The following is a 24,396-nucleotide window of genomic DNA, read 5'->3' as shown; positions in this document are numbered from 1 at the left end:
ATAACTAACTTTTTAGGTATGGTAACCCCAATTTTTAAATGTTATGCTTCCAAAAGTGACTTATGTATAGTTTGAGCCAGTGAACATATATAAAATGGCAGGGTTATAATAAGTATGACTCACTGAAGGGTCCCCCAATTCAACTGCCATACCTTTGTCTGCCTTCAGTTTAAACACATACACTTCCCTTTTCTAAGTCCTAGAGCCACTGTTTATTTATACTACCTTTAAAAGCTCACCCTGTAACACAGTCTCAACACAGATCAATGAGAATTCTTCCTTTACCTTAAAATACCCACAATTTGTACTAAATCTCACCTCTGTTCAAACTCTGAAAGTTTTAAGAATTCTGAAAATGTTTTATAAATAGGTTAGGTTTTCTTAAAGAATATCGAATGAAGTTGATAGGTTCTTGAAGGCTAGAAACGAGAAAGAGTACCAAGACGGAAAAAAGATAGAATGAGAAGATTCACTTTGAAGTTGAATAATCAGAATATCAGTGTTGTCCAATACAAGTACTCACTAGCTAACTGTGGCTACTGACTATTGAAATATAGCTAGTACAACTGAGAAACTGAAACTGTAATTTTATTCAATTGTAACTAATTTAAACTTAAATAGCAACACGTGGCTAGTGGCTATTCTACTGACAGCCCAGCTCTAGAGCATAAAGAGAGTATGGTGTTAAAAACAGAACTATAAACAGTTTCACTTCCAACTATAAAGACTCTTGTGAAGACTAAATCATCATCAGCAAACTTTTTTCCACTTAAAATTAAGCTCTCTTTTATCTTTATATACCGTTTTTAAAGTGTTATGGGCACTAAAGTTACTTCTAATTCTATTACATTAATTGATTCCTAAGCCAGCAGATTATCGTGATTTCATAATTTCTGCCTCCTTTTGATCATCAATCCTCTTCCCTTCTGTAACACACACACATGCGTGCATAAATCATAGCATGTTCTGGGAGAGGTTTTTAAGGGTACCTCTAGGGAAACCTGAAAAGCTGGGGCCTTTAAAAGCCTCGAATAAAAAAAAAGAATTAAATGTTTTAAATGATTATGACTACCTGATAATATAACTAAAGTTTGAAATAAAGTAACAGAATGAGTGTTTTTCTTCAAAAACCTTCTCCTTAGGAGGTTATACAGTTATTTAAAATTTTCTAACTGGACTTTGAACACCAATGGCCCATCCTTAAGTCTTTCAGAAACTAGAGCCTGAAAAATTTATAAAAAGTTATTAAAATAAAAATACGAAGAATTATTTTAACTTACCTGAACTGCGCAACCCAGTAAAAGTAAAAGCAACTTTTTAACTTCTTCTGTGCCTTGTTCTGAAATAAAAACAACTACTAAGTACAACATTTTACTTTAGTTCAACTCTCTTAGAGTGGTAGTATTACTTCTAGAGGTGATATTCACAACAACTTGACCAAGGGATTAAGTTTATAAGTGCAGTGGAGAATTCAGAAAAGCAGCTCTGTGTGTGCACAATATGGTAAGAGGAATTTTGAAGGGCTGCAGTACAGATAAAACAGCTTTCAAAGCTCTGTGTGATAAAGGATGCTAACTCTAAATCCACTACTTCTCCGTACGTCATTATACTACACCAGCATACCAAATTAGGAACCTCTACTATAGAGACATGCCACAGCCAGCCAAAATGGTTCCTAATAGGTCTTAGGCCTATTGGCGTTTTCTTTCTGAAACACTGACCTTATATGATTCATCTACCTATAAAATGTAAACGGCTTTCCCCTGCGTAGATTCATGAAAATCAAAACCTTAAATATCAGTTACGGTGAGGCTGGTAAAATAAATGTATATAACAAGCTGAATAAAGTTTATGGTCTGTAACAGAACTGGACAGTACATTCACTGTCCAAAAGCATTCAATTCAAATTTTCTTAAAACATTCAGCTGACAAAAAAAAAGTCACTTCTCTGGCCAGAATTTCACCATCAGGCCAATCTGTCTTCTCAAACATTTCCTCCTACTCTCCATGAAACAACCTACCTTCTTAGCCACACTAATCACGCTTCCCCAAATATACATACATATATACACACACCACTGCCTTAACTTCTGTTACTCCCTCTGCCTGTCTTTCTTCCCTACCCTTCGTCCCTCTAATGAACTACTTACTAATCTAATCACAATCCTAGGCACAGCTCTAACATCTCTGTGTTGTCTTCCCTGACCCAACCACCAATGGTCTCCAACCCTCACTAATCTACCAACTTTAAGAATAATCAATGGCTCCATATTTTATAAGCCTTAACATTCTTACATCTCTCTACTTTGCACTAATTATTACATGATTTCCCAGTAATCTGTGTATCTCTCGCCACAACACAAGACCCTCCAGAGCATAAACCATTTTCTTTATATTCCTGGTCCCTCTAACTTGGTAAGTAATTATTAAATGCATGTGGAATTGAAAACAATTCCATTCTACATACAAAATGTTTTTTACGTTTTTTATTTGTATATTAAAATATTCCAGAATATCTCGAAAGAGTATCTAAACTCCTAATTCACCCCATCTAATTTGTAGTTTGCTCAATGAAAACAGCTGCTTGGATTTCGTTTTTATTTTGGTTTTATTTTTGTTTGTTTTGACTGAGGGTGAGACTGGGAATTGGAGAAGATATACTTGATTTGGGTTACATGCCTGTAAGAATAAGTCCTTTGTTGAAACTGTTAGGTAGCTGCTAATTTCCCCAACTGTTCAAAAATTAAAACCCTGAACATGTCGCACTTAAAATCTGGTAAAGGGCAGAAACTTTGAAGAAAATAATTTAAATTATCTAAGAAACTGCTTCTCATCTTTTTTCCACTCAAAAGTAGTTTAATATAAATTACAACATATCAATCAGTAAAACCTCAGATTCAAACAACTTTGGCAATGGTAGATAGTAGCTATAAAACCTAAAAATTATTTCAAAATCACTTCTTTTCTAAGGTTATGTTCTTTTAAGCTTATAACTGCTGTACTTATCTTCTATACTTGTTTATAAGACACTAAAAATCATCACAGAAAAGTATCGACTTGGTAGAGTAAAAAAAAAAACACTGGACTTAATGTAAAATGTATGTCTGATCCCATCTACGACTTACAAACATTGTTTACTTTCTCTATATAAAATGGAATATCACCTCCAACTTTCCCTATAGACTCACAAAAAACCTAGTGAGTTAATGGAAATTAGCAAGATCTTGGTAAGCATCATAATATTACACAAAGGTAAGACTTTATTATCACATTATGCTAATTTTAATACTTACCAGAAAAGGGATTTTTGCCAATGATTAAGACATTTGGCAAAGACATCATAATCAACTGCTGCAAAGTCTCCTATAAAAAGATACCCAAAGGTTGTTATATGGGTAATGCTGACAGGATAATTACTCAACAAGCTGTAACTTATGATTCGTGCACATCTCTGTAGGCATACTTTACCTACAGAGGTATACTGCAATTAAAAAGCTTAAAAATGTGAAAAAAAAGATGTCTAAAAAGTCTTAAATCTTTTGTTAACTATAAGTTAATGAATTAAATAACTAAAATTATAATTATCAGATAGGCTTAAGTTAATAAACATATCAAATGTCCATCAAATAAGTGTCCAAGTTGAACTGGTCTAATACCTATTATTTGGAAATCTGAATTTTAGGTATTAGATAATTAAACAACTTTCCTCAATTAAAAGATCAAGTGTGTGTATCTTGAGTTTTTTTTGTTACTTCTCTCTGAGAGAACTAAAAAATCAACTGATAGTAAAATTAAGAAAGCCAGTTAGTTCATTAAAAATCCTATCTTACGAGTATTTCATGAAAGTGAGCTCTTCCTCAGTGACTCGTTATTTCTCTCCTATCTACAATTCATGTTTTACTTCCTTTGACTTCTGTCAAACTTTTTGTGACAAGAATATATACAAATTCTGATGGTACAGGATGATTCAGAAAATTGAATGCCTCCAAATTATTCATTTTGGTTATACACTAAGTATGCATCTTCTGTTTATACTACCTCTTCTTTGAGGAAATGAGAGAACACATCATGTCTATCACTATAACTACTAACAATGACATGCTACAAAGGGTCTGGGATGAATTAGACTACAGGATTGATTAGTTTAATGTGATAATACTGAATCTTTGCAAGATTATGAAATAACTGTGAGTGTCTTTACAATTTGGCTTTCACTACACATTCAGACATAACTAGTTGCTGAGGAATAATTTTTTGTTAAGTATTCAATTCCTTCTGAATCATTCTTTCCTTAACACTATGATGAGGAAGCAAATAACCATGAAAAGTTAACCTTTATTACTTTTTTAAAGATGTGTGATTCTAGATCCTCAAAAGCGGTTTCCTATAGCCAGAGTGTGACATGACACCAGAGGCTAGGTAGAATTGATCTTTTATCTGTAATTTCTTTCAGATATGTATTAGAAAGTTTCAAAAAATTTCTTCAGTGTTATATTTACTAGTCTTAAAAAAACTAACACCAAAAATATGCACACATTTAGAGAAAACTACATATTCAGTATGTGCATCACATTAGTAAATACAGTTAAGAATAGTAAGTGTCAAAAATTGCTAAAATCACTTATTCCAAGGATTGATACTGAGTTTGGATATTTAATAAATGAGTTTTCCAGTTAAAAGCAAGTTATGCCAAGATAAAATATTCTATAGCCAAGTATGTAACAGCTAAATGGACTTAAAGAAATAAATTTCAAATTAATTGCAATTTTTAGTTTCCTTGCCCTAAAGCAAAATTTTCAGGACTATATTTGTACATATTTAAAAGAAAGCATAAATAAGAGAGATGCATTAAAAAAAGCAATCATTGGGCTTCCCTGGTGGCGCAGTGGTTGAGAGTCCACCTGCTGATGCAGGAGACATGGGTTCGTGCCCCGGTCCGGGAAGATCCCCCATGCCGTGGAGCGGCTGGGCCCGTGAGCCATGGCTGCTGAGCCTGCGCGTCCGGAGCCTGTGCTCCACAACGGGAGAGGCCACAACAGTGAGAGGCCCGCGTACCGCAAAAAAAAAAAAAAAAAAAAAAAAAAAAGCAATCATTGTTTTGTTTATATCCTTTTTAGTGGAGATAATCTAAGTCAAGACAATCTATTTTATTGATGTACCATTCTATGTTGGCAGAGTTATAAGGAAATTGTCCAAATAGGTACTAATCTTTAATATGGTTCACCACCTCTTTCTTACATCCTCTTCCTCAGGTGGCTCCCCACTTCCTGCCTATTCTAATACCTCATTCTCTAATGCTATCTTAGTCTCTCCACAAAGATAAAAGCAATCTCATATATTCTTTCATCATATGGTACCATCAGTGACCTCCTGTGTTAATACAGTTTGCTTAACCTGTACACTATCACGTTTGATTATATTTGGATGAAGCAAATTCAAACGTACCTCTGTGTATCTAAAGATGTACTCTAGTATGGTGGAATGTGAATGCCTAGTATAGAGTACTATGGTAGAGTCAAGTCAGAAAACTTAGGCTTAAATTTCAGCTCCTTGACTTACTATGTGTGTGACTTTTGCTGAGAAGGGTAAGAAGTGAAACAAAAGTGTAAAGTTTTTTTAAATGGTGGTTATTATTTTTTAACAAATTTATTTTTTTATTTTTGGCTGCGCTGGGTCTTCATTGCTACGCGCGGGCTTTCTCTAGTTGCAGCAAGCAGGGGCTACTCTTCATTGCGGTGCACGGGCTTCTCATCGTGGAGGCTTCTCTTGTTGCAGAGCACAGGCTCTAGGCGTGCCAGCTTCAGTAGTTGTGGCATGCGGACTCAGTAGTTGTGGCTCGCGGGCTCTAGAGCACAGGCTCAGTCGTTGTGGCGCATGGGCTTAGCTGCCCCGCAGCATGTGGGATCTTCCCGTACCAGGGATCGAACCCGTGTCCCCTGCATTGGCAGGCAGATTCTTAACCATTGCACCACCAGGGAAGCCCAAATGATGGTTATTAAATATTAGAGTTAATGAAAAAAAAATCTACCTTTTACTTTATCTCCAAGTACTGATTTTGTTATGTCTGAAAGTGCTAATATTAGGTAAGGCAGCTAAAAATTATACAAATTTTAAAAACCCAAATTATTCTAAAACCTCTATTTGGTTCTTTGGGTTCTTCAGAGAATTCTAGCTACATTTTTGTAAAAATTCCTATTTCCCAATTCCAATCTTACAAGTAACATTAAAAAATACACAAGACATAAAAGAAATCAGAGGTTAAAAAAACTGATTGTTATTGTTAAAGCTCTACTATAACATCCTGAGACTTCCCAGACTTCACCTAGCTCTAAAGATGTTCATTATTAAGGTGCTAAGAAATGGAAAAACAATACATAACTTAGTCCAAGATAAATACTACTTTGTTAAGCAGGAGCAACAATTAATTTGTTGTTAATTAATGGGTTAAGAATGATAACATATGTAAATGAATAAGTGAAGAGACTTCAATTTGTTAGTAAAGTGATGAGAAACCTATTTAAAAATGTATAGGGCTTCCCTGGTGGTGCAGTGGTTGAGAGTCCGCCTGCCGATGCAGGGGACACGGGTTCGTGCCCGGGTCCAGGAAGATCCCACATGCCGCGGAGCGGCTGGGTCCATGAGCCATGGCCACTGAGCCTTTGCGTCCGGAGCCTGTGCTCCACAACCGGAGAGGCCACAACAGTGAGAGGCCCGCGTACCGCAAAAAAAAAAAAAAAAAAAAAAAAAAAGTATAGAAAAAGAAAGAGTTTTAGCAATACAATAGAAAGTGGAGAAAGTTTTGAGAAAATCAGGACAGCCACTCATTCAACAAATATTTATTGCATGTTTATTATCTGTCAGACATTATTCTAGGTACTGGAAATAAAGCAATGAAGAAACAAAAATCCTTGCTCCCATGGAATTTACATTTTTGAAGGGGTAGAAAGAAAATAAGTAAATGTTTTTGGTGATAAGGGCTAACAATAAAATGAAACCAGGGAACAAGAGGTGGAGATAAGGAGAAGGATGCAAGTTTTGAAAGATATGCAAATATTCAAATATAGAGAATTTCAGAATTTTCAAGACCACTAAAGCAAAGCTTCACTGAATTGGTAGAAAATCTATCCTGGTATGAAGACAGTCCAGAAAAATTTGCAGAACATCAATAATTAATAAAAATAAAGACAGAACAAGAAAGAATGGCAGAGATTATCTTAATAGGAAAATAACAGAAGTGCTTTGAAAGATACAAGTCATTTCATTCCTATTATTTTTAATTGGCTTTGTATAACTTTTCTATAAAAATGGTATATTAACTATTTTTTTAGTTTTAGTTTAGAAACTTTTAAAACTGATACACAAGTTTCTGTGAATTGAAATTCATGTTGCTAAAGCACTTAAGAAAGACTATTTCAAGTTTGTGCCAGACAGACCCTAGAGACTATTCAAAGACAACTTAAACCAGGTTTCTCCTTCTTCCTACAAGTTACCCATAACACTTCCTTCACAGTAAGAACTTAAACAATACTTCTGGGAAAGGTCTGGGCTCATTTCCCTTTTTGAATCACATTGAACAAAATACTAAAACTAAAACTATACATTTCTAAGGTACTAAATATGGGCTTCAAAGATTTCTAGAATATACTGGAATGACAGTCTCTCCTTTGGGACTCTAAATCTGTTTTAAAAACTCAAACATAATTACATTTATCATACTATTTGTATTTAGCATTTTATCCGTGTTACTAGTGAAAAGAATTAAGACTATTTTATTATATTTTAGTAGCATGTAGAAAAAAATTAAATGAATGTTGTTAAAAGAAAAGAAAATCTGACCAAAGTATCAAAAATACTCCAAATGTTGCTTATTATAACAGATGTTAAAGAAAAACCTTAAAAAGTACCTGCTTTCTCTGGCAACTAAATTAATGGTACTAGACCTAATTTTTACTTTTACTATTAGTGACGTCAAACATGCAAAAACTTCCTAATAAATTTATTAATTGTAAAGTGTTCTTGTCTTTTAGGCCTCAAATGATTCAGTTCATTATTTTAATGGTGGCTGAAGAACCACCTTGCTTCTTTTAGTATTTATTTAAACTGCAGCTTGTGCAGTCATACCAAACAACGGCTGCTGACAGAATTCTAAAAGTGGACTAAGATTTTTACTTGTAGACTGTGTCTCTGATAATCAAATTCACCTTCTTGCCTTCATCCACAGGAATAAAAATAACTTAAAAAAAAAAATCAAAGCACCAAGGTAATTTTCCATAACAGCTATAATTTACTTATTTTCTGACTTGAAAATTTTTAAATATTTATTTGCAAGACAAAAAGAGATGCTTGCTATGTATCAAGCAATTATTTGAAAAGGTCTGAATTGCCACTTAAACGTAATGAAGTGTTCAACAATCTTTCTGATAATCTAAAGTTACCAGTTACTGCTCTCAAGACCTCTCACATTCACTGTCCTTATTTATCACAATCAAAATTATTTGATTTAGTTATTTACTTGTCTATTATCCCTCTACTAGAGAACAGGGCTACAGCCTGTCCTGTTTATCACTATAGCTTCAATGCCTTGGCATTCAATGAAAGGCAGCAGAAAAGAAGGGCAATCTGAATATTGTAATTTTTACTGAGCTTTTACATATTCCACATCATTAAAATAAGAAAGGGAAGAATACTAACACTTAAATTAACTTATCATCACTGAAAAGATTCACTGAAATAATTCCCCCCACTAACAATCATCTCAGGGTATTCTGTCAATTTTCTTCCTCCCTAAGAATCATTTTTGCAAGATGATCTTGATGCTTAACAACATATTAAAAAACAAACAAACCTGGAGACATCATACATTTGTGAATTTTAACCTACCCAAACTTACTCCTTCTGCGAGTCAGACAATCAAAATGTACAAAATATTTTACCTCAAATACTTTTTCTGAGGGGTGTATAAGATACAACAAAATACTTTTGATTGTTTGAGAAAGATTTTCAGGGAAATTTTTGGTTTTCCCAACAGTCAGGTAATTTAACAGATGACAATAACTGCACTGATTCGGCCTTTAATTTGAAATCTGTCAATATATTAAACTGGGTCATGTCTATCTTGGTTTTACACATGAAAATAAAAAATCATTTTAGTAAATTAATCATGTAAATAAGATGGATGACCTATTTCTGAAGATACCCTAGAAGTGCCTTAGAAAGATTTTATGGAAGACTATGAAGCATGAAAGGGAGCGGGTAGAGAGGGTTTGGTAAACTGGTTCAGTGGTACAAGCAGAATTTCAACACTCAGTAATATTTTAAGTATCTGAAACTACGTTGACAAAATGTTAAGATACTCAATCACTTCTAGCTCTAAGTTACAATAGTTCACTGATATTCAAACTTAGATTAATTAAAAGAAAAGGGTGTAAGTGGTCATCCTGCAAATGTTAATGAAATATTTACAGGTGTGTCTAAAAAATGGTGACAGTCAAGACAAATCAAATCATTAATAATAATATCATCTTGGCACTATTAACATTTGGGCTTCTCAATTTTAGCACAACTAACATTTTGGGCTAGATAATTTATTTTTAACATTGATACAATACATTTTAATATATAATCCACATTCATATTTCCACATTTTCCATCAAAATATTCTTTATAGCTTTTGGGGGGAGAGATTCAGAATCCAACCAAAGATACACTGTCTCCACTTGTTACACCTCTTTAGTCTCCCTTCATCTAGAACAGCTCCTTTGCCCTTTTTAAAAAATTGTTGTCAATGACATATACATTTTCTAGAAATCAGACTTATTGAGGTGTAATGTACATGCAATAAAAATCACCAATTTTATGTGTACAATTTAATGAGTTTTGACAAATGTACACAGTTTTGAAACCACCATTTCAGTAATGATGTCAACATTTTCATTGTTTCAAAAAGCTTCCCTGTGCCCCTTTGCAATCAATTCCCTCAAGTATGTTTTTGACATTCCCTCTTTTTAGAAGCACTTTATTTTGTAGGCTTTCGTGATACCACGGCTTGTCTAGTTTCCCTCCTGTATCTCCTTCTTGGTCAGCTTAGCCAGTTTCTCCTTCTCTGTGAGGACAGCAATCTTATTTGTTATGTTTGCCACTTACGACCACATCCCCAGCACCTAAAACTGTGTCTGGCTCAGGAAACACTGCAAGACGTTCATCTCTATTAATTTATGTAATGCTCAGCTGCCAGCTAAGTATTATTATCTTTATTTTATAGACGAAGACGTTAAAGCTCAAGGAAGTAATTTGTACCATTTATACAACTGCTACATAACAGAGAGCCAGGATTTAAATACACTATATAAAATACATTTTGATTATTATATCATTAATTAAATTATTAAATATTTCATTATTAAATATTTCATATATGTCATATTAAAGACAAATATGCAAATATTTTAAATATCTGGACTCCAGAATTTAAGATAGATTTTTATACCACTTTGTCCCTGTGACATAAAAGTTAAGCACATCTACTGAGAGAACTATAATTCAATGTGATATAATGTTTTGGATTTGAAAGGCACATGTTTGTTTGGGCTGGATAATTCTTAATCACGGGGAAATGTCCTGTGCATTGCAAGATGCTTAGCCACATTCCTGGCTTCTATCCACTAATGCCAGTAGTACTCTTAGGTACAACAACCAAAAATGTCTCTAGTCATTGCTAAATGTCCCCCAGGTGATAAAATCACCCTCCACTAAGAACCTCTTATCTAAACCATTGAACTGATGGATTTTACAATTCACTCATCGGCAAATATCTCTGCGACTATAACTTCATTAAATTAATATGATCAATACAAAGACAATTTCAATACCTAGCTTGGGCAGGAGGAAGACAAAGAACAAGAAAACAGTAGTTTAATAAAAAAGAATGAAACATTACTACATGCTACAACATTGATGAACCTTGAAATCATTATGCTAAATGAAAGAAGCCAGTAACAAAAGACCACATACTGTACAATTGCACTTTTATGAAATGTCTACAATAAGCAAGTCTATAGAGACAGAAAATAGATTAGCAGATGCCTAAGGTTGGGGTGGTGGTGGTGGTGATGAGTGTGTATGCAGGGTTCGGGAAATGGGGAGTGACTGCTAACAGATACAGGGTTTCTTTTTGGGGTGATAAAAATGTTCCAAAATTGGTGGTGTAGATGGTTGTATAACTCTGTATATATACTAAAAACCACTGAATAGCACACTTTAAATGGGCTATACAGTACGTGAATTATATCTGAATAAAGTTGTTAAAAAAAAAGCAATAGTAGACAACACAGAATTAGGTTGCACTGACAAATGATTTAAGATTCTGATAAAGAAATCCCCTTGCCTTTTATGTCTTCTTTCCCAAGGAGTCTCACAAAATTTTCAAGAAAAACTTGCATCTCCCTAAAGATAGTGTGAAACCAAAGATCTAACAACATTCCAATAAGGGCAAGATTGATGAAGATTGTCAAAATGAGTCACTGCACCCCTTTATCTAGTCTTTTGTTTAATGTATCTAGAAATACTGACACAAAATAAGAATAAAAGACAAAACAGATATAACATAGAACCTAACTCACTCAAATCAAAGAGAGGAAAATGAGAGAAGGAATACAGGAAAAAAAACTTTTTAAGTTTAAAAAAAACCTAGCACAGACTTTTATTTCTGGCAATGAGGAATACTAAATATTAGAAAGAAAGGAAGGAAGGAGTTCAAAAATACTGGATAGCTTTTTAAAAATCTTTTAAAATTTATTGACTTAGCTCAAAAGAAAATAAAAAGGTAACTGTCAAAAGATAAAACAAAATTAAAAACTGAACCCTGCAAATAAGACACAGAAGAAGCAGTTCTTCTTGGCCTTTGCTTGAGATTGAGGAGGGTTGTTTCCCTAAGAATCTGCGATAATGTGGTCCCAGTTAAAAAATACATACGTAAACACATAAATACATAATTTACAAACACACAAATGCAGAAAAAGAGATCCAGAAGTACATATATTCAGGTGCTAATAATGGTAATCTCCAGGCCCTGAAATTATGTTTGTATTTTCTCATTTTTTCTAGTTTTCTATATACAGCATACAAGTATGCTTCTACAATAATATAAAGCTGCTTAAAATAAATTAAATGAAAAGTGTTTCAGGCTTGGCTACACAAAAGGAAACAAATCCTCTCTGAAGCAATGCATCCTTGGCTCAGACCCAGAAGTATTTTCCCACAGATAAACTTCCCCCCACAAAATGAGCTCACAATTAACACACATACACACACACACACACACACACACACACACACACACACTGCCACAACAGCTACCACCACGAGAAACAGCAAGCAGAAAACAAAGGGCAGATTCAGATCCCCATAGATCTGATTTCAGATTTTGTAATTATCCAACATAAAATAAAAACTAGACATTTTAAAAATTTCTGAAGAGATAAAGGAAGGAAAAAATTTTAAAAGAATGATTAATAAACAAAATGAAAAGGCAGATGAAAAAGAACCAAACAGAACTTCTACAAATGAAAGCCATGATTACTAAGAGGCAAAACTTAATCAGTGGGTTAAACAGAAGATATGAGGGGCAAATTATCAAACTGCAGAGATAGTCTTGAAAAAAAATACTCAGGATGTAGCACAAGACTGTAAACTGTAATGTAAAAGAAAGTTTAATAAGCATGGAGGATAGAGTAGGAAAGTCTAATATACACATAATAAAAATATCTGAGGAATATCAGATTAATACAAAAGAAGCAATATTAGAAGAGACAGTAGTAGCAGCCAGGAGAGAGAAAAAGACAGTTTAACCTAAGAACAAATATTTGACTGATAGCTGGTTTCTCCAAAACAAAAAGGACTCCAGGGAGAGAAGGTAAAAATCTGCAAAACACTGAGAGAAAAGTAATTGTTAACCTAAAACTACATACCCAATAAAATTACCTTTCAAGAACAAGGGTGAAAAAAAGGCATTTTCAGACAGACATTGATAAACTTTACTATCAACAAACCTTCTCTAAACAAACAATCAAAAGATGACTTCGGTAAGAAAATAATACCAAAGGCAGGTCTGAGATAACAAAAGAAAACCATGAGGAGGAAAAAAAGGAAAACATGTAGCTTGATCTAAAAGAACACTGATTTGATTTATTTAACAGTACTTTCAATATTTAATTTATGGGGTTTAAAAACAGAACTAAAATACAAAATAAGAACAGCTTAAGGGCTTCCCTGGTGGCGCAGTGGTTGAGAGTCCGCCTGCTGATGCAGGGGACACAGGTTCATGCCCCAGTCCAGGAAGATCCCACATGCCACGGAGCGGCTGGGCCCGTGAGCCATGGCCACTGAGCCTGCGCGTCCAGAGCCTGTGCTCCACAATGGGAGAGGCCACAACAGTGAGAGGCCCACGTACCTCAAAAAAAAAAAAAAACAAGAATCCACCTGCCAATGCCGGTGACACAGGTTCAAGCCCTGGTCTGGGAACATTCCACACGCCACAGACAACTAAGCCCAGCGCCACAACTACTGAGCCCGTGCGCCACAACTACTGAAGCCTGCATGCCCTAGAGCCCGCACGCCACAACTACTGAGCCTGCGTGCTGCAACTACTGAAGCCCACACGCCTAGAGCCCGTACTCTGCAACAACAGAAGCCACTGCAATGGAAGCCCGTACACCACAATGAAGAGATGCCCCCGCTCCTTGCAACTAGAGAAAGCCTGTGCACAGCAACAAAGACCCAACACAGCCAAAAATAAAATAAAATAAAAAATTAAAAAAAAATGCTCATGTTCAAACTCTGAAATATGCATCCAATTTAAGTTAAAAAAAGGAATAAAAAGTATATTGTTCAAAGGCAAAATTCTAGTAGGCTAACAAAGTGTTGCACTATATAAATTCTCAGGAAATTAAAAAAATTTTAAATTCATAAAATACAAAAATTATCTGTAAATTAGATAATTATGAAGTGCATGCTTGCATCTTTAACATTGCATAAGAAATAAACTGTGTTATTACTACTCAACCTCCAGCAAACAGACCAGTATCTGATATATAACAAGCATTTAGTATATACTAGGTCATTAATACTAAACAACACAAAAATGTGAATATGCAAGGAGTTATTAAAATACTAGATTAAAAAAAGAACCACTTACCTGGTAATAAAATTTTATCTGTCTCACCAAAATGGATAGATTATGAATTCTAAGTGAGGCATCATTGTTGACTTTTTTATTTACTCTCTGACTCTCCGATTTAGGATTACTGTAAGAAATAAAAAAAGAAATACTTTAAAAGTTATATTGAAATATACCTATCAACTTATAGATGACTAAAAATAATCATATAATACATTTTTTCTTTAAACAAACTGTGTACTCATCTTCATTAACAGATGATCTAAAAGGACATATGATTACTCTGACATGTATTCTGTGCTTTTAATTGATATAAATGCATCTGATATTTCAAAGACAGTGGCAAAATGTAAGTCAGATGTTTCCCTTCATTCTCATTTTGTCTCTCCACCTTCCTGCAATGAATAACATTTTATTCCTTTTGAGTATATATATTTCCACAACCCAAATAAATCTATTTACATCAAGAATGTAAAATATAGGCTGATAACCAATAAATGTTGTATCTTCTCACTGGAAAATGGAGACTATATTTGAGTGGGCAATGTCCCTGAGAAATTAAAGAGTGGAGTGATGACACAAGAGAACACGCTTATCTTGGGTAAACTTTGTAGATTCAATAAAAGCAAAGGGGGGCTTCCCTGGTGGCACAGTGGTTGGGAGTCCGCCTGCCAATGCAGGGGACGTGGGTTTGTACCCCGGTCCGGGAGGAGCCCACATGTCGTGGAGCGGCTAGGCCCGTGAGCCATGGCTGCTGAGCCTGCGTGTCCGGAGCCTGTGCTCTGCAACGGGAGAGGCCACAATAGTGAGAGGCCGTGTACAGCAAAAACAAAAACAAAAACAAAGGGTTGAATGAGTTTGAAGTAGCAGAAACTGAACAAGAATAATAGGTAGGACACCATTAAGAATGAGAAATTCAATGACACCAAAAACAAAGGCAACAAAAGCAAAAATAAACAAGCGTGACTAACATCAAACTAAAAAGCTTCTAGACAGCGATGTATACAATCAACAAAATGAAAAGGTAAACTACTGAGTGGGAGAAAATATTTGCAAATCATATATCTAATAGGGGTTAATGTCCAAAATACACAAAGTATTCATACAACTCAATAGCAAAAAAAAAAATCTGATTTTAAAATGGGCAGAGGAACTGAATAGGCATTTTTCCAAAAAAGACATACAAATGGCCAACAGGTACATGAAAAGGTGCTCAACATCACTAATAATCAGGAAAATGCAAATCAGAACCACAAAGAGCCTCACACCTGTTGGAATGGCAATCATCAAAAAGACAAGACATAAGTGCTGGTGAGGATGTGGAGAAAATGGACCCCTTGTGCACTGCTGTTGAGAATGTACTGATGCAACCACTGTGGCGGTTCCTCAAAAACTTAAAAATAGAACTAACATATGATCTAGCAATCCCACTTTGGGTATATAAGCCAAAGGAAATAAACAGGATCTCAAAGAGGTACTGGTACTCCCACGTTCACTGCAGCATTATTTGCAATAGCCAAGATATGCAAACAACCCAAATGTCCTTCAACAGATAAACGGATAAAAAACATAGGAAATATATATATTTACATATATATATACACACACACACACAAACATACACATGTATATATAGAGAGAGACAGAGAGAAGAATATTATTCAGACATGAGAAAGAAGGAAATCCTGCCATTTGTGAAAACATGGATGAAACTTGAGGGCATCATGCTAAGTGAAATAAGCCAGAAAGAGAAAAATACTATATATTCTTACTTATATGTAGAATCTAAAAAAAAAAGTCAAACTCATAGAAACAGAGAGTAGAAAAGCAGTTGCCTGCGTCTGGGAGCGGGGGAGTTGGGTGGGAATATGGAGAGGTTGAAAAAAGGATACAAACTTTCAGCTACAAGATGAATAAGGCCTAAAGATCTAATGTAAGACATGGTAACTACTGTATTATATAATTGAAATTTATTAAGAGTGTAGAACTTAAATGTTCACACATACACACACAAAGGTAAAAATGTGAGGTGATGGACATGTTAATTAGCTAGATGGTGGGAATCCATTCACATGTATACATACATCAAACCACCACTATATACACTTTAAGTATATTACAATTTTATTTGTCAACTATATGTCAATAAAGCTGAAGAAAATTTAAATTTTTAATTAAAATTTTTGTTTAAAGAATGGGAAATTTAAGTAAAACTGGTGGCACCAGAACAGAAGGGTAAGTTAATGCCAGAACATAAGTAAGGATGATCTAGCTCCTCATTAGGACAAGGAGAGCAAACTAGAAAAAGATATTGCCAGGTGAAATGGCAGACAGTAAATCAGGATTCCCTATGCAAGGGCTGAGTGCATAGTATTATAAAGCAGAAACCTAAGAAGTTGCTGGGACAGAGTACTATCCTACGACTTTAACTGCAGGCACGTCCACGCGAGAATGCAGAGAAGTAAAGAAATTGACACCTATCCAATAGAGAATAGGAACTGAACAGAAACCTCTCATTCCTTAATCCCTTCCTTTTTCTACACTGTCTATTGCACTCCTAATGCCTTCACTTCCTTCCCTAGACAGCACTTTATGGTGCTTTATTTCAGCAATTCTTCTGTTTTTGTGGGCTATATTTATCAATATTTACTGTATTAGAAAATAAAACAGAAAATTTCACAATTATTTGTTTACTTATTAACTTATTAAAAAAATAATAAACCTATTACATGCTTACAAATACCAAACCAAAAAAAATTTTAGTGAGAAGACTGGCATTGTTTCACTATTTTTACAAATCTCTTTAATATCTGGTTTAACTTAAGAGGCTGATGTTCATCTTTGCTTCTGCATTCAATCTACTGTTTGTGTTATTTTGGTTCATGTATATGAAGAAAAAATCAGCTTCACATGGATATTTAGTTGGAAGTAGGAAACTCCTATGGACACTCTAAAAGGATCCTCAAACCATACTCTGAGAACTATTGCTTTTACTTCAACTATTCTCTTGCCAGCCCTCCCAACAATGATCCTTCTGTCCTTTGATCACATTCATACTGTCAATCCCTGACACTGGATCAGCTCAACCATCTACACTGAGATTGCTCATAGTACTAAGTGAGAAAATAATACAACTAAACTCAGCTAAAACATCAAATAGGAAGGAATAGTTAGTACCAGATTTGCCCTTTTTCCATCAAGAATTAGAAAACTGGACAAAACATACAAAATAACTATTTTCAGACTTCGAACAGCAAGACTGTAATCCCTGGCGAAGCAGTAAGGTACTTTCCAGAATGAGGTATAAGGAGGGGTAGCCCACGTCTCGCTGAACTTGAAGAGACAAAGTTTGGAGTTCAAGGGAATTAAAGAACACCAGACACAAGGGAGCTATACAAACAAAAAGCTCCCAAAATATGCCCTTAAGATTTTGGCTAAATACTAAGTTATACATATGTACCCTGAAACTCCAGGAGGCTGAGCAGAGTACAAGCACAGAAAAGCTGGAAGCTAAACAACACCCAAAGCTCACAAAGTGCAGAGGAATTTAAGCTCCGACCAGCCAGAGTAAACACCTAGAGCATTAGTAGAGACCTCAGAAGAGTCATGTCTTGGAACTAAACTAGCAGTTAAGTAAAAGCTATTCCAGAAGCTCCCTAACAAAGCTGTTAAAACAAGCACTGAAAGGATCAAGCTGGGAATTCCCTGGCTGTCCAGTGGTTGGGACTCTGTGCTTCCGCTGCAGGGGACATGAGTTCAATCCCTGGTCAGGGAACTAAGATCCCGTGTGCCATGCAGCACGGCAAAAAAACAAAACAAAAAGGGATTAAGCTGATTGCAAGTAACTTGACAACCTGCCAAAACAAAATTCAACACTGCTTAAAGAACAAGATCCAGACACCACAATGTAATAATCACAATGTCCAATATAAAATAAAAAATTACTAGACATGCAAAGAAGCAAAAAAAAAAAAAAGTGATTTGTAACCAGGAAAGAAAATGGAAACAATTAATAGAAACAGATCCAGAAATGAAAGAGACCATGGAAAGAGTAGGCAAGAATGTCAAAGCAGCTGTTATGAATATACTAAAGGACTTAAAAAAACAAACATTATGTGGAGAAAAATGTAAACTACTTTTTAAAAACCCAAATGGAACTTCTAAAGCTAAAATATACAGTATCTGAAATGAAAAATTCATTGCATATGCTTAACAGAAGATAGGAAACTATAACAAAAGATTAGTGAACTTGAATACACAGGAAAAAAAAAAAATCCAGGGCTTCCCTGGTGGCGCAGTGGTTGAGAGTCCGCCTGCCGATGCAGGCGACACAGGTTCGTGCCCCGGTCCAGGAAGATCCCACATGCCGCGGAGCGGCTGGGCCCGTGAGCCATGGCCGCTGAGCCTGCGCGTCCGGAGCCTGTGCTCCGCAACGGGAGAGGCCACAGCAGTAAGAGGGCCGCGTACCACCAAAAAAAAAAAAAAAAAAAAAAAAAAAAAAAAAAAAATCCAAAGCACACAGAGGAAAAAAAAACCAAACAAACCTGAAAGACACTAAATGACCTATGGGGCAGTATCAGACTTACAGAAAAGTTGCACGGACAAGTACAGTCTTTTTCCTAAACCACCTGAGAATTGCTGACCTGATACCAAACAGTCCACAAATATTTTGGTATTTATCTTGTACAAACACATATAACTATCAAAATTGGGAGATTAACAATTATACAGTTATTATAATCCAATCTTTAGAATCTATTCAAGTTTGTTGTTCCAAATAGGAATGGATTTATAGGAAAAGGATCTAGCTCAGTACCACACTTTGCATTCAGTAATCTGAATTGCAATCTTTAGTCTCTTTCAGCTGGAACAGTTTCTATCTTTCCTTGAAATTCATGACCTAGACACTTTAAAAGGTTACAGGCCAGTACTTTCATAGAATGTCCTTCAATTGGGTTTGTCTGATTAAATCGTATATTACTCATAATTAAGTTCAGGTTATGTATCTGTGACAGGAAAAATATAGAAGAGATGCTCTGATCTTCTCCAATGCATCCTTAGAGGTGGTACATGATTTCAATTTAGCCCATTACTGATGATATTAACTTTTATCATTTGACTAAACTGGTATCTGCCACTTTTCTCCATTATAGTTACTATTTTCCTCTTGTAATTATTATTTTGTGAAGACATACTTTGAAACTATGTCAATAATCTGATATTCACCTATCTTCAATTTACTTATGCGTGTGTTTGTTTGTTTACATCAGTATACACTCATCGTTCTCCATAATTATCGGTCGATCAAAATCTATTACTATAATTACATTTATAACTACCATAGATTGCCTTTTCATTTTGTTGACTGTTTCCTTTATTGCACATAGGTTTTTTAGCTTAATGCAATCCTATTTGTCTATTTTTGCTTTTGGTGCTGTGCTTTTGGGATCATATCCATTGAGTCCTTTTTCAAAACCACTTTATAATTTTCTCTAGGAAGGCCTTTTATTAGCTATAGTCTTAAATACCTTCTAGTTTTTGCTGTTAGTGTGAATGTAATATTTTTAAAATATATTTGCTAGTAGGTTACTACTGATATGTAAATGCAATCAATTTTTGTGTATTGCTCTTATCTTTAGAAACCCTGCTAAACTCTAACAGGTTGTTTGTTGGTACTCTTGCAGGTTCTCTTGAATAAAATTTGTAGTTTTTCCATATTGATAATCAATTATCCCAACATCAATTACTGAAGAGCTTATTGTTTCCCACTGATCTCTATGATCACACTAGATTCCCATGTAAGTGTGGATACACTTTTGGAGTCTATTCTGTTCCTTTAACCCATTTGTCTATTCCTATGTCATTAAAACCTTCTAAATATTACTATACCTTTATTAGCATCTTGATTCTATTAGAGCAATTCCCGCTCTTTTGTTTTTGCTTTCTAAACTGTCCTGCTTAAAATAAATAAATAACAAGTAAATTGTCCTGCTTAGTCATACATGCTGCTCTTTTCTATGAATGTTAGGATATTTATAAGATTCTATGAAAAAGCTTGTTGAGATTTATTAGGATTTTATTTAAAATATTAATTTGATAAAGACTGACATTTGCATTAGTAAAATTTTAAAATTTCCCAAATGTCTTTACATTTAAGTAGGATTTTTTTTCCTCCTTGGGTTTTTGTTTGTGAAATAGATTTTTTTTCTATCACATTGGCTACCTGATCATTGCTAGTGTATAATAGGAAAACTGTAGTTTTTGTATACTGCACTTCTGATCGACCACCTTTCAAAATTTAGTTTATTCAGTTCATTTTCTTGGATTTTCTCAGTAAAAAAAATACTGTCAGCAAATGACAGTTTTATCTCCTCCTTTCCAGTCGTACATCTCATTTCTGTTTCTTTACTTACTGTATTAACAAATAATAATGGAGATAAGAGCGATCCTTTATCTTGTTCACAAATTTCATGCTTTTAATGTTTTCCCATGAATGCATAATGTTCACTGTAATTTTCTGATGAATACCTTTCTTCAAATTAAGTTCCCTCCTATTCCTATCCAATATCTTAACTGGTGCTGAATTTTTCCTACATCTACTCCCATACGATTCTTCTCATTTAATATGTTAATGTAGTGAATTACATTGTTGCCTTTTTAACACTGAATCATCCTTACAATCCTAGACTATTTACTCCATCAGCCCCACCCCACAGTATAACAACTAATCCCCGTTTTTGGTACATCATTCTATCATGCGTCTTCCAATAATTGCCTTTATGCCTCTCACTTTCTCACTAGAATGTAAGCTCCCTGACAGCAGGGACCTTATCTTATTCTCTAAAAATTAGCATATATCCTAACCAAATGTTTGAATAAATAAAAAGAATAAATGATCTGAGACCAAGCACAGTGTTTTAAAAATTGTTGCTTACTATTAAGAGTTATGGGGGCTTCTGTGGTGGCGCTGTGGTTGATAATCTGTCTGCTAATGCAGGGGACACGGGTTCGAGCCCTGGTCTGGGAGGATCCCACATGCTGCGGAGCAACTGGGCCCGTGAGCCACAACTACTGAGCCTGCGCGTCTGGAGCCTGTGCTCCATAACAAGAGAGGCCGCGATAGTGAGAGGCCCGCACACCACGATGAAGAGTGGCCCCCACTTGCCACAACCAGAGAAAGTCCTCGCACAGAAACGAAGACCCATCACAGCAAAAATAAATAAATGAACTAATAAACTCCTACCCCCAACATCTAAAAAAAAAAAAGAAAAAGAGTTATGAAATGACATTCTCCAAGCTAAAAACTCATTTGGCAGTCTGGACTAGACACTCCCTACTAAGTTTGTGTCCCAAAGATCAGTTGAGTAACAAGAGTCCTAAACCACAATTTGAGATGTACAGAACAAGCAAGAATAATAGTAAAGTGAGTTAAATCCAACTTGTGACTGATTTATACTTAAAGCAAATAATGAGTAATGAATTGCCCAAAGCAAATGGCAGTATAAGTGGAAAAGTGGGTCTCTTAGGTAAAGGTATCACCCAGAACTAGTAACTTACAAAAACAAGGACACTACACTGCAGCAGTCAGATCACGTGTCATGGCAGAGAAAAGACAACAGCGTGGTCAGGAGGTCATGGTTAAAAATTCAGAGAGCTGAAGGGAAAATCCTGTTTTATGTAATCAACCTGGTACATGTTCTGTCAGTAAGTTAAATCCTCATTGAGTACATACTGTGGCTATATTACTTAATGTACAAGAGCTTAGTTTAGTCACTCTATCATTGTGGAGAAAAGTATGTTTGTAACTGGGAAAAGAGAGTAGGAATAACCCTAGTAAAAATGTTACGTATACTATGGTTATGTAAATTTCATTTGGAATCACAGACATTCAGTGAATATCTTTTCTCTCTAGTCTTCTTCCATCTTTTTATTTCTATTTTCCTTACTCTATATTTGAATTCCTTTAAATTACCTCTCACCCATGACTATCTCCTAAATGATAACATTTAGATCTAAAAAATACTTTAGAGATTATCTAGTTTCACTGTAAATCAGAAAATTGAAGTCCAAAGTAGTAATTTGCCTAGGCTCTTACAACTTTTTCCCTTTACTCTCTCTCTTTCAACCTTTTCTCTTATCATTCAGGACAACAAAGAAAAGACAGAAAGAAAAAGGTTTCGGTAATGATATCTATAAAATGCACGTATACAATAAATCATTTTTTTATTATATTGTGTGAGCATATTCCTAATTGTTTTCATAGTGATTAATCAAACTAAAGAATATTCATTTCCTTCCCCCCTCCAGTTCATTACAGTAATATTTTATTAAGAAACCTAGGTATTGGGCTTCCCTGGTGGCGCAGTGGTTGAGAGTCCGCCAGCCGATGCAGGGGACACGGGTTCGTGCCCCGGTCCGGGAAGATCTCACATGCTGCGGAGCGGCTAGGCCCGTGAGCCATGGCTGCTGAGCCGGCGCGTCCGGAGTCTGTGCTCCGCAACAGGACAGGCCACAACAGTGAGAGGCCCGCGTACCGCAAAAAAAACCAAAAAAAAAACCTAGGTATTTAATCCTGATGACAAAGATTTTAGTTTTGATATTACTACTGAAGAGGTATGCAAACTAAAAAAACTGTACAAGTTTACAGTGCAAGCCCATTGTTACATGACAATATATAATTTGGATTATACTTTGGAATGGATATGTAACATCCCAATAAACACATGTGATTTCATTCCCACTTTAATAAATTTTATAATGTAAATATTATCTTTGCCCTGATAGAATTGTTACCAAGCTTCTCTGTGCTCTTAAAGTGATTTTTTAAATTAAGTCCTAAAGTTTCTTTTAAAATTTTATGTCCAACATTCCTCAAATGACATTTCAAAATTTATTCAGTTGCCAGAAAGGCCTATAGTCTCCTTTGCATAAAGCTCTTCTAAGAATTAGCAAGTTTTAAGAATTTAGAATTTTGGTTTGTTCAAAATCTTCTACGAATGTTTTTTTACCAAAAAAAAATCTGTAAGTTTTATGTTAAGTTTCTTCAGCCTCTGAGAAAGTTTGTTTATAACAATTAAAACAACTCTGAATATAAAAAGAGGGAACAGTTCAGCTTTTATATACTAAGGATATCAGATGAAATTACTTTAGAAATCTGGGAAAAAAGTAACTGCTAAGCACTCTAGGTATGGACCTAGAGAGCAACAAACTTTCGATTACTAGGCTTGGGTTTCCCATTTGATTCACGCTTAACTTGGGTTAGGGTCATACTGACATATGTTAGGATCATGAAAACATGCCCTTTGACCCCAAGAACATGATCTCTTTCTGTGAGAAGGACTTCCCTCAGGTGAAACTGCCTGAAAAGTCTTAATCTCAACTCCCATGAAAAACAGTTGAACATTTAAGGATGGATTTACTGAAAATTATGCAAATCAAGAAAATTAGTAACTTTATGGGACTTCCCTGGTGGCACAGTGGTTAAGAATCCGCCTGTCAATGCAGGGGTCATGGGTTCGATCCCTGGTCTGGGAAGATCCCACATGTCGCAGAACAACTAAGCCCGTGCGCCAAAACTACAGAGCCTGCGCTCTAGAGCCCACGAGCCACAACTACTGAGCCCTCGTGCCACAACTACTAAAGCCCGAATGCCTAGAGCCCATTCTCTGCAACAAGAGAAGCCACTGCAATGAGAAGCCCGCGCACGGCAACGAAGAGTAGCCCCCACTCACCACAACTAGAGAAAGCCTGCATGCAGCAACAAAGACCCAAAGCAGCCAAAAAAAAAAAAAAAAAAAAAATCCAAGATAAAGAAAATTAGTAACTTTAGGAAAGTACTATTTTTTTAAAAAAGAAAAATGTAATAATGATACACTACCTGCCTCTGAAGGAAACATTATATGTGAATACTGATTACTGATTTAACTAAACTTATAATAAAGAAACAAATTAGAAGGACAGGGTAAGAAAATAAAGAGATGGGACATAAAAAAGGCTAAAATCTCACCTACCATTATCAGGAAGTCAGTAGATAATGCCTAAAAGGGATAAACCAAGAAATACAAGGGTAAAAAAATAAAATAAAAACTAGGGTAGGCATTTTTTCACTATATTTGGGGCTAAGTGACAGAAGAAACTGCTAAAAAAAAAGTTAAAAGTTTTTACTCTGGGGAACAGAACTGAGATGTAATAAGTTAGGGCAGGGATTGCTGTTTTTCATTATG

General features: G+C 35.2%; 1 protein-coding gene across 11 annotated transcripts in view; it reads right to left on the bottom strand.

The window, feature by feature from the left end:
- CCDC88A (coiled-coil domain containing 88A) overlaps window positions 1–24,396 on the bottom strand; it is a 195,642-nt gene that overhangs the window by 83,085 nt on the left and 88,161 nt on the right. For all 11 annotated transcript variants that reach the window (XM_073791645.1, XM_033838528.2, XM_033838524.2 and 8 more), the window contains 3 exons: window positions 14,192–14,300; window positions 3,294–3,363; window positions 1,281–1,339 (listed from right to left, as the gene is read on the bottom strand). In XM_073791645.1, coding sequence (XP_073647746.1) covers window positions 1,281–1,339; window positions 3,294–3,363; window positions 14,192–14,300 — 238 coding nt within the window. The remainder of the gene's footprint in view (window positions 1–1,280; window positions 1,340–3,293; window positions 3,364–14,191; window positions 14,301–24,396) is intronic.

The sequence above is a fragment of the Tursiops truncatus genome, chromosome 14 (genome assembly GCF_011762595.2).
Source record: "Tursiops truncatus isolate mTurTru1 chromosome 14, mTurTru1.mat.Y, whole genome shotgun sequence".
Lineage (NCBI taxonomy): Eukaryota > Metazoa > Chordata > Mammalia > Artiodactyla > Delphinidae > Tursiops > Tursiops truncatus.
Note: the sequence above shows the minus strand (reverse complement) of the source record. Positions and strands in the feature narration are given on the sequence as shown.